The sequence below is a fragment of the Alnus glutinosa genome, chromosome 7 (genome assembly GCF_958979055.1).
Source record: "Alnus glutinosa chromosome 7, dhAlnGlut1.1, whole genome shotgun sequence".
Classification (NCBI taxonomy): Eukaryota; Viridiplantae; Streptophyta; class Magnoliopsida; order Fagales; family Betulaceae; genus Alnus; species Alnus glutinosa.
Genome location: NC_084892.1, coordinates 3,415,115 through 3,434,000, shown reverse-complemented (window position 1 = coordinate 3,434,000; position 18,886 = coordinate 3,415,115). Strand labels below are relative to the sequence as shown.

At 37.0% G+C, this 18,886-nt stretch overlaps 1 protein-coding gene across 5 annotated transcripts; it reads right to left on the bottom strand.

The window, feature by feature from the left end:
• Positions 1-304: 304 nt before the first annotated feature.
• On the bottom strand, positions 305-17,700 carry LOC133872542 (probable UDP-N-acetylglucosamine--peptide N-acetylglucosaminyltransferase SPINDLY). 5 transcript variants are annotated; one of them, XM_062310087.1, is made up of 18 exons: positions 17,457-17,700; positions 16,552-17,071; positions 13,375-13,536; positions 13,108-13,283; positions 12,880-12,955; positions 11,187-11,315; positions 10,938-11,057; positions 10,742-10,810; positions 10,576-10,657; positions 9,635-9,729; positions 8,158-8,222; positions 6,421-6,619; positions 4,601-4,795; positions 3,963-4,057; positions 3,717-3,852; positions 3,370-3,587; positions 1,743-1,870; positions 305-1,130 (listed from the first exon to the last, which is right to left on the bottom strand). In XM_062310087.1, exons 2-18 carry the CDS (start codon positions 16,960-16,962, stop codon positions 700-702), a joined length of 2,787 nt encoding a protein of 928 aa, XP_062166071.1. In that variant the 5' UTR covers positions 16,963-17,071; positions 17,457-17,700; the 3' UTR covers positions 305-699. The 5 variants fall into 5 exon arrangements, with proteins under 5 accessions (XP_062166071.1, XP_062166073.1, XP_062166072.1 ...); XM_062310089.1 differs by having other exon boundaries at positions 16,552-16,988; XM_062310088.1 differs by having other exon boundaries at positions 17,482-17,700.
• Positions 17,701-18,886: the final 1,186 nt, after the last annotated feature.

Here is an 18,886-nt window from a genome sequence, read left to right as displayed (position 1 = left end):
TGATTCCACGTCATTTAAAAAAAAAAATGCAAGCCAGATGTATTACATAGGGAATATAGAGGTTAGGAAATTTTTGATCATCAAACCTCCATTGGCACCTTGACTATCAATCAGATCTGCATCAAAAGGCAACCAGTTCTAATGGAGGTTAAGATTGACATGGCCATTTCCTGCCAAGTAATTAAACCATCTAATTCTCAAAATTAGCAGCTGCATTTGATTATGGTCAAGAAGGTGAGCTCAAGAGTTTGACATTGTCACCCACTTAATGAACAGCTCAATTCGTAATCAGATAAACAAGCCATGACAAAGAAAAACTCAAAACTTTCCTATTAATTTACAAGCCACAACTAATTTCTATCATTCAGACATTTTTTTTTTAAAAAAAAAAAAAAATTGCAATACAGCTACATAAAAGTAGCAGCTAATATAGCATCACCGCCTCTTTCCTTTCCTCTATATCTATTTCTTGAACAGAAAAAGAAAAAGAAAAAAAACAAAATTAAATAAAATTACCAGCTACTGCCAGCATTCTTTCCCCAAAGAATTTGATACTATGCAAGGTTACCCCTGGTTTGCCGCCATAGTTACCACCAGCTTCAGTTTCTTCAGGTGTTTAACCTCAAGAAAGGTAATACAGCTCTGGATCAAACCAAGCTTGGCAAACGCCACAGATGAACCAGTCAGATAAGTTCAAGTTCAGCTCAGCTTGCCTGAGTTAATATTTTGATTCAATTGAACCCCATTTTCTTCACAAGTGGACACATTCAGCATTGATGGTGCAAGTGGACCGAATCCATTGATCTTGATGGATCCTGGAGGGCTTCCTCTTGAATTTGTACTCCTTGCTGGTTCCAAAATTTTAATAGTTGGTTCGTCAGTAACCAACGGCTGTTGTAGCATTTCCACATGCCTTAATGATGGCACGTCGCCTTTGCAGTACCTGTTCCACATGTTTCGGTATGTTGACTCAAGACCACGAGCGAAGTTTGTTCCATCACAGACGGGGGACTTGGACATAAGGTCACGAAGAGACATCCTCAAATTTGAGAGCGCAGTTATGTCAGAGGCCAACTGCAGTGCCAATTGGACATATTCTTCTTCATTTTTGGCAACGAGACGTCCCAAACCTACATAGCATCAGCCAGAAGTCCACCTTAATTAAGAGGTTGGGACAAAAACATACCGACAGAAACTATAAATACATTCTACCACTCTTCGTGTAATAACAAAAGGCTGAAAACCTGAATCACAAAACCTGCCCCATTATTCCTCTGTATGTCCCATTTGATCTTGATCTTTACCGGATCAGAGATTTGTTAACTTACATTACAAGTATTTGTTCCCAAATAAAGATTTGAACAGTTGACAAATGGCATTTTGGTGCTTCGGGCTACTAGGTTTTAATTTTCAGAAAAGACCTACATTTAAAATCTTAGGGAATTATTATAAGGGATAAACATGCAATGTCATCTTCTTAGTGCTCTCCTTCCCTACTCATCCAACGTGATCACAGATGTCTGAAGCTTGCAAGACAATACTTTATTCTCAGCCATGTACAAGATACAGGATAGGACCTTTTTATTCTTCACTTTCTGGTGCTCATGGTGATGAAGGCACAGGAACCACCAAACACGTGAAAAACAAATGCAACTAGGCATATCTCAGCAGTTTTGACAACGATGCAAAAGACAGACACCAGATGGACATTAATCAAAAAGGGAGAAAGGAAGGTCCCTCACCGACTTTGCTGAGAAGACTCACGCCAACATTGTGAGCATGTACTGAACCACCCATAGTAACACATGGGACTCCCATGTACAAAGATTCACATGTTGTGGTGGTTCCAGCATACGGGAAAGTATCCAAACTACATAAAAAGAACAAAGGTAAGAATCTCTAAACAATATGCTTATGAGAAGGCCATAAGAACTAACAGAAAACATGTCACCCTCCAAAAAAAGATGAACACCACAAAGTGTAGGTAAGGTTGTTTGATTTCAAGTTCATATATGTGGCTTACAGTCCAATTGGCATCTTATACTACCATTGTAAGGATGAAAGAATCTTAAAGGTTATCTCCCTACATACATGACAAGCATTGAGAAATGATGAAACTACAATAAATAGACAGGAACTTCTAATTAGTAGTTTAGAGATATTTTAGTGGACACTATTGTCGCTGATTTCAACAAAACCATTTCATGTGACAGAGAAAACACATTAATTCCAATCCCAGCACATATCACACACAAGAGGTAGAATAAAGAGTTTCTTTTTACTCCTGTCTACATATAGGTTAGGAGATTAAAATGAAATAACATATAGCCCTGTGTAATTACAATATATGCCTCATAAACTCATACAAGTATGTCCGCCATTGGTATGCATGTGTAGAAAAAGAAGACAGCATAAAAGCAGGTATGCATGCCTGGCATAGGTGTGCAATCATAGAAAATGAGGACTTCTTGTCAGACACTGGTACGTTACTCATGATTCATTAGTATAAATAATAATAATTTTGATTTTTTTTTTTTGAACAAGCCATGCAAAAACACAGTTCAATTCTGTACGCAAAGAACTTCTGGGGGATCATATTTTCTACTCTCCGAAAAAGGTCATTGGGTATGTTATATGTTAGCTATCATCCACCCATCATAAACCCCAGTTGTTCAGGCACACAATTTTGTTTTGTAAGTGCCACGAAAGATGAGTTCAGGGAAACAAAAACACATTAGATTAGAAACTGATAAGTGGATCACTTTTTAGGGCCAACTGGTGTTTTCTGAGCACATATAATCATTATGGGAGCTTGGGTGGGTTGGGTTGTGAGTGTTTTTGCTGTTTCTTGAGTTTTGGGCTTCTGGGAACTCCTTGTGTATACGGCCTGTGTACTAGCCTTACGCTTACTATAAAGTTTTACATTACTTATCAAAAAAAAATATAATCATTATGGGAGTGAACTGAAAATTCAGAACTCATTTTCATTCTATCAAAATCATTCTATTTAATGCTTACTTCGCCTTCGACTTGCTCAGAAAAGTTCCCATTTAAGATGTCCTAGAAAGGCACTCTTGCCAAATCCTAGTAGTAATGGATGTAGGCACTAAGATAACCAATTAAAGCGAATATATGCCAAAAAAAGGGGTAGAGGGTAAGGTCACAGGGTCTAACCCCCACAGAAACATGAGTTGTATTGACATACTGGGAAAAAAAACTAAGCAATGTTAATTAGTAATGAGAGAAAAATTATGAACATTAGACCACAATGTATGGACCAATATCCAGTTTCTACAGACAACACAATGTGAAAAATAAGAATCAGCTTTTTTCGCAACACACTAGCTTAAGGATACAAATGGAAATTACCTAATGTCCATAAGAGAATACGCTTGCAAATGATCGTGGTTAAGAAGAATCAGTGGCAGAAGATCAACACGTAGAGGTTCTAACCCCAGTTGCTCCAATGTTGAAAGAAATCTCTCTCTAACACTATCACAGCAAAAAGGCTTACATTTTACCACAAGACGAGAATTTGGAACAGCACATAGAATCTTTGCCCAAACTTGCAACACCTTAGGCGTAATCTGGTGAAGGACAAACAAATTGAAAGGAAGACAAAGCATAAAGTCAAAAGAAACCAGGATAAAATTGGTCGGACTCTAATAAATACACAATTAACAAGGAATCAGTTATGATTACAATTTAACCAATACCTTAGCTAGATTATTAAAGCTACCAAATGTAATAAAGCCATTGGAAAGAGCAGGAGTTGGAGCGATTGGCCCAGCCTCAGCAGAAGGTGTATAACAAAGGAAGCATTCAGGTAATCGAACTAACTCCTCAACATGCCTGCCATTTAATAATAGTTTCATACAAAGAGAAAAGTGCAATACAATACATCACTAAGATCAACTTTTGCACATAAGTTATGGATGGAAATGTGCAAAAAGGAGACCTACATCTGCTTTGTATCAGGAGGGTCTGCGAGTGAATCAGTGATTCTATAGTCAATTGTAGGCAAACCGGTTGTATTTGGGTAGCCAATCCAAGTAACCTACAATTTTTCAGCAACAACAGTTAGTTATTTTAAATATATAAAGACCAGCCTATCAAACGATGCAAATATGCATAACACATCATTCCACTCCATAAAGATACAAAAATTCTGAACTTAGATATAAAGGACACAACACCACGGGCCATCAATGTCTACTATTCTCTGAAGTGATAAAACATAAATAATTAGATGAAAACAGTATGAAGCAATCATCCCATACAATATGCACAAAATAAACTGATTATTGTCTAAGATAGCATGTCCCTATGTTTAGAGTTAAATCATATTTGGGTTTAGAAGATAATATAAAACAAGAACTAGTTTTTCATAAGACATTCATACTCTCATCAATTCTGAACCTAGGTATTTTCATTGCACTCCTTAAATACAATAAACAGCAATAAAAAAATAAAAAATAAAATAAAAATACAGAAAGCTTAAATTTAAAACACCACATGGTATAATAAGGAAATCTTATCAGCCAAAAACATCCAGGTAAAATTCACAAAAAATGGATAAAGAGAATAGCCTCCAACATACCTGGACAGGTGCAGGTCGGCAAGCCATCATTCCTAACTTATTGTTAGCAGTATGACCAGTAAGTTCTACCAGGATGTCAACTTTATCTTCTCTAACCATGCTTGCCACCTTCTTTTCATCAATCCCATATATATCTCTCCATATCCCACCCTTTTTTATGACTCTCTCCTTAAACCTAATAGTTTTTGCATCTGCCTGTAACATCATTTAAAAATCAAATCTAGACTGAGGAAAATGTAAAAATAAAATTATGGAAAGCAGCATGTATACACATTCAAGAATCCACTCAATTTAGAAAAATGTATACACATGCATACTCTCATATAAAGTCAAATTAACATTATATTACATTAAAATTATTGTAATTTAATCCTAAAAATAAATAACCGGGAAATTACTAAGCTGCTGTTAAAATAAAATATTCCAAGAAAAATGGAGGTCATTTCTTTTGGGCGGTGAGTCATGGCCAGTGGTGCAGAGGCATTGCAGTGTCAACCGTTGTAATGATAGATGCAGCACTGATGGCAGTGGTGATAACTGCAATACAGATGGCAGCAGTGCCACTTACTGTTGCCTCACATTAGTTGTTGTGGTGAACTTGAAAGTGCTACAAACAATATTGAGAAGCGATTGCAGCCATCTTAGAGATAGTAGCAGTGCCTCTGGTATAATGGATATGTCATAATGATGCTAGTTGTGTGGGGGCAATACTGGTCATTTTAGAATAAGGGTAGATATAGAAACCATAGTGGTCTCATGCAACAGTGGTGGTAGCCAAGACAGTGGCAACATTACTGGCAGCAATAGCAGTTAAACAGAAACAGACGACGACCACGAATATAACTGTCAAAGGTGAAGCCAACAGTGGTAGTTCTGGTGTTTTTCCAAGAATCAAAACATGAAACTTAGAGCAAGCTCCCATTGGGAATAAACACACCAAAAAAAAAAAAAAAAAGAAGAAGAAGCAATCAAATTCATAGAAACCACAGGAGAGAGGAAAACATTAAATAGATGTAGAGAAATAGAACAAGATTACCAAGGTTTGGCAAACAGCCTAATATCAATAGTATGGACAGGGAACAAAAACAACTGAACTGCAATTTGACGCAAGTTTACAGCTCCTAACACTGGAAAACATGCAAACTTAGACTGATGCCAAAATACTTCTGAAATATGGTGTAAACTATCCATCATTCTTAATGAAGCCACCAAAATATAATAAACTCAACAGCAGAGGCCATCATAGCTATTACATGATGTTTAATTATGTTCTAAGTCTAGAAAACCAGAAATGGAAAATCAACCCATACTATTTATGCCTCATTACTAATCTAGTGATAGTGTACCATCTACAGGCCCAGCAACTAATTGAATGCATAATGAAACCCGTGTTAAATATTCTAGCTTCTTTCTTAAACAATGGATGAAATGTTAATTTCAATGAATCCATCCTCATAATTACAATAAGTAAACAAAACCTCACTTCAGATACAGGACAAGCAAGCATTTTGAATAAGAAATGAATCAACAATTCTCAAAGCAATATATGGCAACAGAATGCCCGTCCAAGTCTTCTTTGGGCTTCTAGGTGGGAACAGGAATTTTTTTTTTTTTTTTTTTTTTTTTAAGTAAGAGAAAGGTGGGAACAGGAATTGAAACAAAAGGTAGCTTAATTTCAAGCTTGCAAACAAATATGGTGAATACAAAGGTAAATATCACAATAGAAAGCATATGGCTACGAAAAACACAAACTCCTGGACTTCCTAGGCAACATGAGCAATTTGTACAAATATTTGTTGTTTTATGTCTGAAGAAATTACCTTCACAACTGCTGAATAAACAACCACCTTGAAATTTGCATAGTCATGATAGATGAGGGGGGCTTCTATAAAATATGATACAGAATGAGTAAAAAAATCAGGAGATACATATCCAATCACAAGTGGTCGTTCTGGGTCCTTTGGATTCTCCCATGATGTGTACTGTTGAAATAACCGCATAAAGCGCTTACCCCAATCCCTGCACATAGACATTTCAATTTAGATGAAACAGGACAAAGCTAAAAACTTTCTAAATTTGTCCAGGCTACTCAGACAACTGTAAATTATCAAACAGAACATAGATGACGGACTATGTACAACATGCCTACAATCTAGTATTAAACACATGCAATTAGGGATGAGAACTGACTCCCTCGGGTCGGTACTTAGCCCATACTGACGGCCAAACCGAAGGCCATTGGTAGTTGATTTAAATACCGACTGAACGACACCCTCCACAGTGGTTGGGCGATTCAACAATGACGGAAATGGAGAGAGAGAGAGAGAGAGAGAGAGAGAGAGAGAGAGGGCAGAGGAGAGAGAGCGGCAAGGAAGGTTTTTTGTCCTAACTCAGATGGTGTCAGCCCTTAATAACTTCCAACTGGAATTTTCATTTAGGGTGAATAATCCCATCTTGCACAGTACATTTCCTCAATGTAAGTCCAAACAGATGCATTCAAGACAAAAGAGATTCAAAGTTAACATAGTGTTGAAAATTGGAAATTCAAACCAGGCATCTGGTTAAAAACTAAAATTAGAAAAAATTAATAAAAAGGTGAGTTTAGGATTGTTAAAGTTGATAGTGAGTTTTGTGTGCCACTTATCTTCTTGCATGTCTAATACAGCACAAATAAAATGAATGAGTTGCTGCTTTATGCATGCAGCAACATGTAATGACAGTCCAGAAATACAAAACCCTTTAAAGAAACAATATTTGAATTCTAGAACATGGCTGGTGAGATTATTCTCATAATTAGATTCTATGCCAGGGCCAGAAGGCCTCTCTACATCAGCTCCTAATGTAAAAACTATTTTGGAAAGAGAAAAGGGAGGTACTAGAGGACCATAAAAGTACAGAAATTGCAGCAAAAAGGTAGAATCAAACACAGGGATCTAGAGAAGTATTTTCAGTCATTAGAGATCTGCATGGCCTACTAAAACTTAACACAGCCTATATGCAAACCAAACACTTATCTCTCTGCCTAATAGCAAAAGAAAGGAGTACAAAGCTCTATAAACCTGAGGAGCAATATGCATCAAGCAACCAGAGAAAATGCACAGTTATACTCTTCTTGAACAAGTAGGTCGCATCTTATCAAGGACTGTACCCTAGAAAGAATTCTTTGCATATTTCAGAACAATTTGACCATTGAACAGGAAAATAGCTAGAAAAAACTTCATAAGTAAAATGAGCAACAAAACTTCATATGGCAAACACAAGCAGAACAACATATTACTTGCCCATCCTAGTAAAATGGGTGATTCCACTCCCCAACCAAAAAAAAACATAAGAGCCAAAAAAAATAATAATAATAGAAGTTACTCAAATATTGTAGCGAAGGATGATGATATATAAACTGGTACAAGAACATTTCTGGCAATGAAGGAATTAAAAATCTTACTGTGCTTCTGAAAAAAATAATTAGTACAGTACATTTATAATACATAATATAAGTTCATATTAATCATCATAGAATGAAGAACAAATGCATGAATTTGATCAGAGATAGCTGAAACCTGTGAGCCTCAAAAAGTTTATCATCATGTCCTTCATTTATGTAATTCATCGCAAGCAATCGATTCTGCAAAATGAGGTCATTCAAACACAGATAAGAACAAGATGGCTCAAAGAAGACTATCTAACAAATTTTATTTTTTTTTTTTTTTTTTAAAAAAAAAAAAGGACATTAGCAAAGAATCAACACACAGGCATCTTGTCTTTCAAATAATATTAACATCAAACGAAATAATTGAGATGTTTAAACCATTAAAAGCACTTGTTGATATATGAAGAAAGCAATCCTATTTTTAAAACTGTCAGCTACAAAATATTATTAACTCCCTGATTTAGCTAACACTACAAAACAAAAGCACGAGACGATAATTCCAATAAAATTCAGGAGCAGCTCCGACCATAGGTAGCTAAGCCTAGTTACAAAAACACGCATCCCCAGCACTACTAACGAGCTTGAATGCCATTTTCCCTCCGTAAATAACCACAAAAGCACATCAGTATTGTACATTAATATGGAAGTCCATAAATTTTATTCACCAAAAAAGCATTTCAACAAGAAAAAGAAAAAAAATCATGACTCTTAATCAAGGCACAATATTAATTTTTTTCTTTTTTTATAGGTAAATTTAGTCTTACTGAAAGCGTAAGGCCCCCCAAAGTACACTGGAAGTATGACAAAAAAAAAACACCTAACTAGGAATAGAAAAACGAACAAGAAAATCAGCAAAATTAATCAACAATGGGGACAAAAAAACCACTGTCCAAAGATACAGAGTATGAAAGAACGAAGCTAAAATATCTTCCATAGAACTCTCCAAATCCTCGAAACACTTAAGATTTTTTTCCTTCTAAACACACCAAAAAATGCAGCTTGGCACCATCTTTCAAATCGCAGCACTACTCAGGCTTCCAGACTTCTACCAACAGGCAAGGCACAGTATTAATATGCTAAATAATATTCTATCACCCTCAAAGATACTCCAAGGCCCTCACAGGTTTCCCAAAGATTTCCTCAAAAGGCTTTCTAAAAGTATTACTAGCAATTACCACCAACTATAGTTACACAGACAGCCATATCCTACATTTTTCCACAATGAATTCATCAACATTGCGACATTGGGGGCGAAAAAGGTGCAAATTGTTATGTTGTAATAATTTACCAAAAAATCACAGTTCGTCATTCATCGAATCAGCATGCTCTTGAGAAAAAACATTTCAACGGTAATCATCTATCCCATTATTCACATCAAGCCCCATTCATTAATGATCTGTTTCATGATCACAAATCAAGCCCCAGTCCAGATATCATGATATCACTTAAAACATATTCTGAAAGGCAATCAAGCCTGCAATGGAACAAACCACTGCAAATGACCACTTTTGGGGATGACAACGTTTTAAGGCATACAATCACAATTACTGACAACACTCAACAAGCACCTAATATGCCCAGGAGTTGATTTGCAAGAATGACTTTACCTGGCCTGCATTTCGGGAGTCAGGATCTATCTTAAGGCATTGCTCATAAGCATCAATAGCGAGAGATATATTGCCAGCATCTCTATAAAGAACCCCTACACAGAAGGAAATGGAGGAATGAATTTAGCACATAAGTACTTAACAAAGAGAATTTATAGCAGAAGCTTCCAAGTGATAATAATAAAAAGAAGATCAGCAAATCATGCCCTGCAAAAAATTCTGGAAGAAAGCATAGGAAGCCCAAGAAAAACCAACTTGCAAGTGACAGGTTACCCTGAACCACAGTAATGGATCAATCTAAACACTCCAAAATTCTAAAAGTCAACATGACAAGATTTGGTTTTTGTGAATTCACAATGAGCTTGTAAGCAGCTCTTAGGTCCATCCTCCTACACTGAAGTCCTTGCCCCCCAGATTCTCCAGTTTTCAGTAAGCACCCATCTTTTCTTCTTACTTATCAAAAAAAAAAGTAAGCACCCATCTTTTCATTATAACCTTCTCCATTTACATAGAAACATCAGGATTTACTACAGTAATACTTGATGGTAGAAGGCCATTGCCCAGTTTTTTTTTTTTTTTTCAGTGGCTTTGTTGATGGGTTAAGGTAGGTGAACCAGCATAGACTCTTATTTCCTTGTTGAAGGTGATTCTTATGTACAATCAGTTAAGCTAAAAAAGACTACCACTGACCAAAGATATATTCTACAGAGTAATATAGTTCAGATCAGACCTAAAGAAGTCATTTCTTCCCGCGCGTAGAAACCTAATACTGACAACATTTCCAACATTAACCAACTTAAACTGAATAAATGCACTTTCACATCATATGAAAATGAATTTTACCAAATCATGCACATTGTCCAGTAAATGATGTAAATGAAAGGAATTCAGAAATAAAATTGTCAGGCAGACAGAAGACAGACAGATAGAAAAAGAGAGACCTAAGTTATTATATGCCTCCGCATATGTAGGATTTGCAATGATAGCTTTCTCGATCAAGCTTGCAGCGGTATCCATTTTACCCTATCAATAGAAAGAAGGCAGTGTGACTGTCTTAGACTATGGGCATTTCACATATCAGTCATCAGGAAAAACTCAGTACCAAACCTGGACAGTGTAAACAACACCAAGATTGTTCAAAGATTGTGAGAAGTTTGGTTTGATCGACAGGGCCAACTGCAAATGATCATAAATAATGAGGATAATCTTCAGGATAGTGATGATGATAAGGACACAAGGAAGGGGAGAGGGGGGGGGGGGGATAAAAAATAAAGAGGTATCTTGCATAAGTGTTGAAAATTGCCTGGTAACATTCTACAGCTTTATCAAGGTTGTCTCGATCTTTGTATATTACTCCTAGATTGTTGCATGCCTCCGCACATTGGGGATTGAAGTGGAATGCGAGTTCATAGAAAACAATAGCCTATAAAAGAAAAAACTGATTATAGGATCTCCAGTTTTTCAACAACCGCAATGTAAACAACAAAAAACTCAGACAAACATGCTGTGTAGAGAGCAAGTGAAAACAGTTTACCCCCCAAGAATCACTTACCATGTCAAACTTAAGCATCTCACCATAAGCAACCCCTAGATTATACATAGCATCAGCATAGTGCCAATTGTAATACAGAGCCTTCTTGTAATATGCCACACCTTGATTGATGTCTCCCTCCAATTTCACCTAAAAAGACATGCTGAATTCAATGACATACAGAACAACTGAACAGTTGCTAAAAAAACGAAAACAGAAATCTACAAACAAAAATTAAGGGACAGATAACCTCTTAGGATGTCTAGATAAAACGAAAAAAAACTGGAATCTACAATCAAAACTTCACAGGAGGATAACATGTTAGGATATTTAGCTAACGCATTAGGGAAAAAGAATAACACAAACTCAGAAGCAGACACAGCAACCATTGCAAGTGCTTAGCCATCAGATTTACCATTATGGTCCAAATTAAACAGGACAACCATGTTTCATCAGGAAAAAGGCAAATGCTATTGATTAAAGTGCAAAATGCAACTTTAAAGTGAAGAAATTTGAAATGACTCTGTGATGAAAGAGCTTTCAGAGTCTAGTAAGTTGTTGATCTCTTTCAATAGTGACAAATAACTGCACCAAAGGAATCAATCCACAACTTATAGTGCTTATTCTTATGAGACATTATAAAGCCATAAGAAACAAATGTCATGCATTTTCTAGGTTATCATCAGATTAGAGTGAAAGGCAATTTTCTTCCATTTTATGTAAAGGTTATTTCAGATTTTAGTTCTTTAAGTTACACAGGATTACAACCTATTTCAGGATTTCATGCAACACCCAGAATGCTATGTCCCTTGGCACAATAAGCAAAAATTGGCTTTTTTCAGCCAATCAATAACCATAAACTCAAGCAACGTAAAGAGGTATTAACAATAATATCCCAGCCAAAATGGAAAGAAAATAACAACTTGACCTTTGGGATTGATAGTTTTCAACATGGTATCAAAGCCCCATTTATTTAAAAGGTCCGTTGTTCAAGTCTTGGTAACAGCCATTCTATTGGTTTCTTCTATTCTGTACATGTAAGCCCACTATTGGTTCAGCATTATTGGATATGCCTACAGTGAGGAGTATTAGTGTATCTGTGAACTTAATGCACACTAATGGTGCACTTTGTGACAGCTTAAGCTCTTAGACAGTTGCTAACCAAGGACATAAAATGAAAATTTGAAATTGGTTGTGTATTAGGAGATGATATCTATATGAGCCCACGATGCATTGCCATTAGAAATCAAGATATTGAGATTGGACTTGTCAATCAATTCATAACCTTTCAAACACAAACAATATCTATTCAAACCCCCTTTGCTTGTAGGAGTACATCTTGGATCTGTCGATTATGTTATGGCCGAAGTCCTACTCATGGCGACCTGGTTGAATTGGTAGAAGCTGTAGGTATTATTGCGGGTCAATCTATTGGAGAACCAGGCACTCAACTAACATAAGAACTTTTCATACTGGCAGAGTATTCACCGGGGGTACTGCAGAACATGTACGAGCCTCTTCTAATGGAAAAATAAGATTCAATGAGGATTTAGTTCATCCCACACGTACATGTCATGGGAATCCCACTTTTCAATGTTATATAGACTTGTATGTAACTATTGAGAGTGAAGATATTATACACAACGTGACTATTCCACCAAATATATGGTTACAAGAAGATAAATTGATCAATAACAAATGGACGAGAAACCACCTTTGTTCCTAAATCTGTCAGGGCTATTGCCATATTATTCTTTGCAATCTCAAAGTTTGGTGAAACAGCTAGACACCTGCCACAAGGCAACAAAGCACACATATCATCAGCACTGGTAAACCCATGAAAAGAAATGCATAGAAATCAAGTGCAGGGCCCAGCTCAGGTCCAAAAAGAAAAAATTAAGGGCCAGCAAGCAGTGAGGCACACAGTTTATTAGCAGATTACCTCTCATAACAAGCAATTGCTGACTCCAAGTCACTACGGTTTTTGTAAATGACACCCATGTTGCAATATGCTTCAGCATACATTGGCCTCTCAAATGCAGCCTTCTCGTAGCAATTAAGGGCCATGTCAAATTGCATCATCTCAGAATAAACAACACCGAGATTATAATATGCAGGCTGCATGTATCAACGTGCATAAGAATAAAATTTTGGAGGAAGTGCCAAAAAGAATGGCAGAAAGTATGAATAAGTAACAATATGAAATTACAGCATAGTGTGGATCTATCTTGAGTGCTTCATAATACTTCTGAATTCCCTCCTGAACGCTCCCAGCAAGCTTTAAGCTGGTTCCAAGATCTGTTAAGACAATGGCTAGGCATTCCGCAGCTGGTTTGTATGAGGGGTCTGCTCTCAGAGCCTTCTGATATGACTGCACCAAATCAAATTGATTAACTCTAGTAAAAACATTCAATAAATGGCTAGTAGTATAACATTGTAAATCAATTACTCAAAGCACATGCAAATCCAGTTCACAATAAAATGACTACCGATACTTTCTTTTCTTCTTTCCGTAGGTGAACACACCTCACGCACTCATACAGGATTAAACCTGTGGCCCTACCCTCCACCCATTACTTATAGGGCCATTGGCGTGACTGCTAATACTTTGTAGAAGGACATGAATAGTCAATTACATGAAAAGCTGATAAATACGTCAAACTGGGGCAAGCTGATGATGACTTGAGCTCAGCTAGAATCATGACACCTAAAAACAAACTCGGAAAAAGCCCTTTTCAGCCCAAGTCAATCCCCTCATACATAACAGAGATCAAGCAGACTCCGGACTGGCCAAAATTCAAAAACTCCTGAAAATAATATCTTCACCATAATGAACTACGAAAATAGATTTTAAAAAAAAAACAAAAACAAAACAAAACCAAAGTCATTTAGTTGTACAATAAGTCAGCTGCACTAATCATTTGATGATAAAGGACAACATATACATAGACGTATATGTAATACACCCATATATGAAAACATACATATATGTACAACTTAGTTTAAAATATATGTCTGCAAAGGCTGGGCTGGGCCTCAATATCTATGCCTATATGTACCAGGTTAGGAGAAATTTCAGCTCACATGGCAGCAGATAGGGCTACATCATGTGCGCAATAGCCATCTACCTCAACTATGGATTATGGGCAGCAGTGGATGTCAATGGCCTATTGGATTTGATTTTAACAATGAATAAGACTTGGAAAGATAAAGAAACAAAGATGCATGTCAAGAGAACTTTAGACCCAGAGAAGCGGGACAGAAGAACAAAGACCCTGTAATGGAGACAAAGGGAAAATAGTGGGTTCGTGATCCACCTCAGGAAAACTTGGAATATCTAAGGAGGCGACTTATGCAAGCATCACTCTATTTGTTGGGTGGTATAACACACAACCAGGGGCTCACAGAGGACGGAACATGGAAGAATCATCAATGCAACACAAGGAACGCACAGTCAGGTTATTGTAGTGGTGAAGGGCCTAAGTTTTTAGTGTTGAGCATGGAGGAAGTAAGACATAAGTAGGTCCTATGGTAGATTAGAAACAAAAGTAGATGGATCATGGGTTCCTTAAAAGAAATTATAAATATTTTGCATTGACAGCATGTGGTGGAATGTATAGGCAAGATGATTTAGTTCTCCACGTCAACGAGCTTCATGCATCTTACGAATCATATAATAGTGACAGAGAGCTTCCCCAGCATAGCAACACAAGAGGAGCTTGTAGCAATGGTAGAGAGGCAGCAAATGTTTGATGACTGGCTGTCCTCAATGTCAACTTAGATAAATGAAAATGAGGACTAGTGCAGACGACGAATCAGGTAAAAAAATAATAATTCCCATGCCTTGGAGGTGATGGCGAGCAGACTAAGCCTCTGCAAACCATAACCACGACAATGAAAGACATGGCAGGGGTGCCAGGGACTATCATGGGAGGACTAGGTGAAACCATTGGAACCATGCAGGCATGGAAGCTACTGAGACCTTCATCAAAGACTCAGAGCAAGATGCTACTACGTTTCAGTAGTAACATGAGCTTTTGGGGAAGTAAAAAAGCCAACTCAAAGAAAATGTGGACAGAAATCTATGTTAAGCAAGAATCCAAAGACAAAAACCATGGCAGTCTTGCACAACAAGGGAGACAGCACACTAAGCAACAAGGATGGCATAATGATGGCAGCAATATAGCTTACCGAGTGAGGGTTGGACACCAAGCATTATATGTCAGTGTTGCCCACTTTAGTTTCCTGGCTGTACTATTAGGCCAACTTAGGCCTCACCAACTGGTAGCAAGTTCTAAACACCTAAACACCAGACAAGCACAGCTAGAGAAAGCCAGGCCCCTTGAACCAAGCTCATCCTAAAGGAAATTAGGCATGGCATAAACTGCTTAGCTTTCAAGCTGAATGAGATATGTACAGATATGAATTCTTCAAGGTACTTTTCTTTCATTTATTATATATGGTCATCCTTTCTTTCTTTCTTTTCTTTCTTTTTTTTATAAGTAAATGAATCTCAATGAAAAGCACAAAAGGCGCAAACCAAGTACACAAGATGTATACAAGAGAAACACCTAACTATAAAAGGAGAAGATTAAGAAAATCACGAAAACTAAGCACATTAAGATTTAAACAGTTGTCCAATGGAAAAGAGTTTTAAAAAAGAAAAGACTTTAGTTCCACAACCGTCCTCTCGCGATCTTCAAAACTTATATCCTTTAATTCCCTCCAAAGACACTACAAAAGACAGTACAAAGCCATCTTCCACACAGCTACGCCTGAAGACTACCGCACCCCCTTCTCCAACAAGCAATAAGATCTACTACTCTTTTAGGCATAACCCAACCCAATACGGCTGAAAATATCATTCCATAAGGAAAATTTAAATATAAGCTTCTAACACATACTAGACTTGACGAAAACTATATTTAATAGGAAACAACCTCCTTGTTGATGTGGAACTCAAAAAGGAACACCATATATCTGGTATTGGATATGTTAATCAAGCACCAAAACCAGTGGGCCCAAGAAATTGAAGAGTATTAGAACGTTATAAGTGAAATCAACTACTGTAAATTCAAAATTCCAAAGTAGATCATTACTTGGTTTCTTACCGAGTTAACGAAAGTACTAATAAGAACATCAACTACTTACAAATAACCATCATAATAGTAACAATGCAAAACATAATTGGTTGTGTGCTGCAAGATACTTCAAGTGAGATAATAAAAATATGTAGCCATATGTTGCATGCCACACTCAATCATGTTGAATAGTAATCCTGCAAATATTTCACCCCCCCCCCCCAAAAAAAAAAAATATAATAAAAATAAAACAATACAGTCCATCATTTGCCATGATAGAAGTGACTTAACTGTCAAAAGCATACCTCAGCAGCCTCCACTAGGCAACCCTCATCTTTGTACAAAATGCCACAATATGTGAGGGCACAAGCATTCTGTGGATCCAATCTGATCGCCTCAGAAAAACTCTCAAATGCAACCTTTGGCCTATTCTGCATTTGCAGGCATATCCCTTTGCCAATGTGAGCTTCCACATTACCACTGTCTTTCTCCAAGACACTCTCGTAAAGAGCAAGAGCCTCAACAAACTTGTTCCTCGAACGAAGAATGTTAGCATAAGAAATGGCGTCTTTCCCTTCAAACCTCTTGTGCACCGGAGCGACACCCACAAGAGAGCTGCTAGTACTAGGAGACGACTGTAATCCGTTCAAGAAACCATTATCTCGAATTGGGTCCCTCTCTCTCCCATTACCAACAACTTTCTCCGACCACGCCATCCGGTCACAGCTACAACCTCACTTTCCTGGACCGAAACCATCATATATAAACATATTCATTCACCCCAAATACCACTACTTTCAATTCAAACCACATATGCAACGTTGCCTGATAGCACATTTGAAAAAATGTCATCTTTCATCAAATAAACCAAGTAATAATAAACTAAAGCCCGGAACTTTTAGGCTAACAAGTTCATTGAAACTCAATTCAGTACGATCAAACAATAATACGCAGAAACCCTAAAGTTGAAAAACCCTAAGCTCTAGCAGGATCACCGTAGCCACTCTGTTAAGCTAGTTATATTCTTTAATTCTCCAACAAATACTGATAACAAGTAATTAAAAATTTTAAAAAAATAAAAAATAGTGAATGAATCAACTTAAGAAATGGCATTAAAAGCAAGGTAGTACATTAGTATAGTGGGTCAAAGATTAGGGATTCTATAAGAAATTGGCTTCAATTAGAGCAAAGGGAAAGTGAGAAATCGAACCTAAGATTAGGGATTTGGCTCTTACACTCAAGGTCGATGAGCTTCTTCTTCGAGTACTAGAGGCGCATGGCAAGAGCCGGAGCAGAGTTCAAGCTCCTCCTTTTCGGCTCAGAGAGACAGTGACAGAGACAGAGAGAGAGCGAGAGACTAACCCTCTCTCCGACAGTCGTTCGATGTCTCCCAAAAACCCAGAGAGGCCCTGATGTTCCGTCCGTTAATTCCACCGTTTGTCGAATGGAAGGGGCAGCCTTTTTTTTCCTTTTTTTTTAACACTGGTTTCCATCGATATTTGCTTTTTATGCCACTCACTCTGCAAAGGCTGCGTAGCCGCGTAAGTGACCGCGGTGTCCCATTTCGGGGGCGGGGGCATTGTCGCCATTTGCCGGTATCCTGCGCAATGGGAAAATGATGACCTGGCGGCTAACGTGCTCCGTCTCGATGGAATTTTCATTTTTCAGAGGGATCGTCGCTTTCGAAGTCAGCCTGAACATAACTTTTTAAGCTTATAAAATTCACGAAAATTATAGAGTTTAAATATGTTTTTCTAAATTAAATTTTTCAAAAATCAATTGCTTAAATTATGAGGTTAATTACAAAATTTCTAGCGTTTCCTGCATAATCTCAAATAATATCAATAATGGTACATAAATTAAATGATATAATGCAAGCAAAAGTTCTAGAGTCATAGAGTTTTTAAACTTGTTATACTTCAACTTAAAATTCACATATTTATCATGTTGTTAGATGATCATATGTTTGTTATTTTCTTTGTCTTGGAGTAATAAATTTGTAGAAATTATGATTAAATATAATAGCTATAGCTATAGTAAACAAACAAAAAAAAAAAAATCACTTTTGATATTGTAACTATTAATTTAGAGATTGGTTACTTATATCTATATTTTAAAGTCAAAAAATAATAATATGTTGACTTTTTTTTTCTTTTTTTTCTTAATGGCATGCAGCAATGGAAGTCAAGGCACTTAATTCCATTAAAATTTATATATAACTTGTCGAACTTCAAACCTCCCCTAAAAATTGGGGAATAATATACTATATAGCTTTATCCAATGAAACTTTTATTCTTCTAATTCTTTTAGGGTTACGAAGTTTTTGTTCTTCTAATTCTTTTAAGGCTATGGAGCTTTTATTCTCCTAGTTCTTATAGGGCTCTGGAGCTTTGGGTTTCATAGTCATTCTAGGGCTACGGAGCTTTGTGTTTTTTTCTTGTTTTTTGTTTCTTCAGGTAGGAAGGCTAACACAAGAAGTCTCGTAGGGAAGAGGCATCTCCGTCGCCGGCGAAAGTTTGGATAAGTTTTTTTCTTCTACGTCTACTTTTGAGGTCAGATCTATATTTTTCAGCCGGTTCCTGCAAGACACGCGTAGTTTCTCTTTCAAAGTCAGCTTGTATTGGGTGCTTTCTATAGTTT

What these genes read in the sequence shown, in the direction of transcription:
- LOC133872542 (XM_062310087.1), bottom strand. Translation starts at nt 16,962, where the DNA reads ATGGCGTGGTCGGAGAAAGTTGTTGGTAATGGGAGAGAGAGGGACCCA. An exon ending in AAGCTGTAGAATGTTACCAG is followed by an intron (nt 10,811 to 10,937) that starts GCAATTTTCAAC and finishes GATCATTTGCAG; the next exon opens with TTGGCCCTGTCGATCAAACC. An exon ending in GTGTTGTTTACACTGTCCAG is followed by an intron (nt 10,658 to 10,741) that starts GTTTGGTACTGA and finishes TTCTATTGATAG; the next exon opens with GGTAAAATGGATACCGCTGC.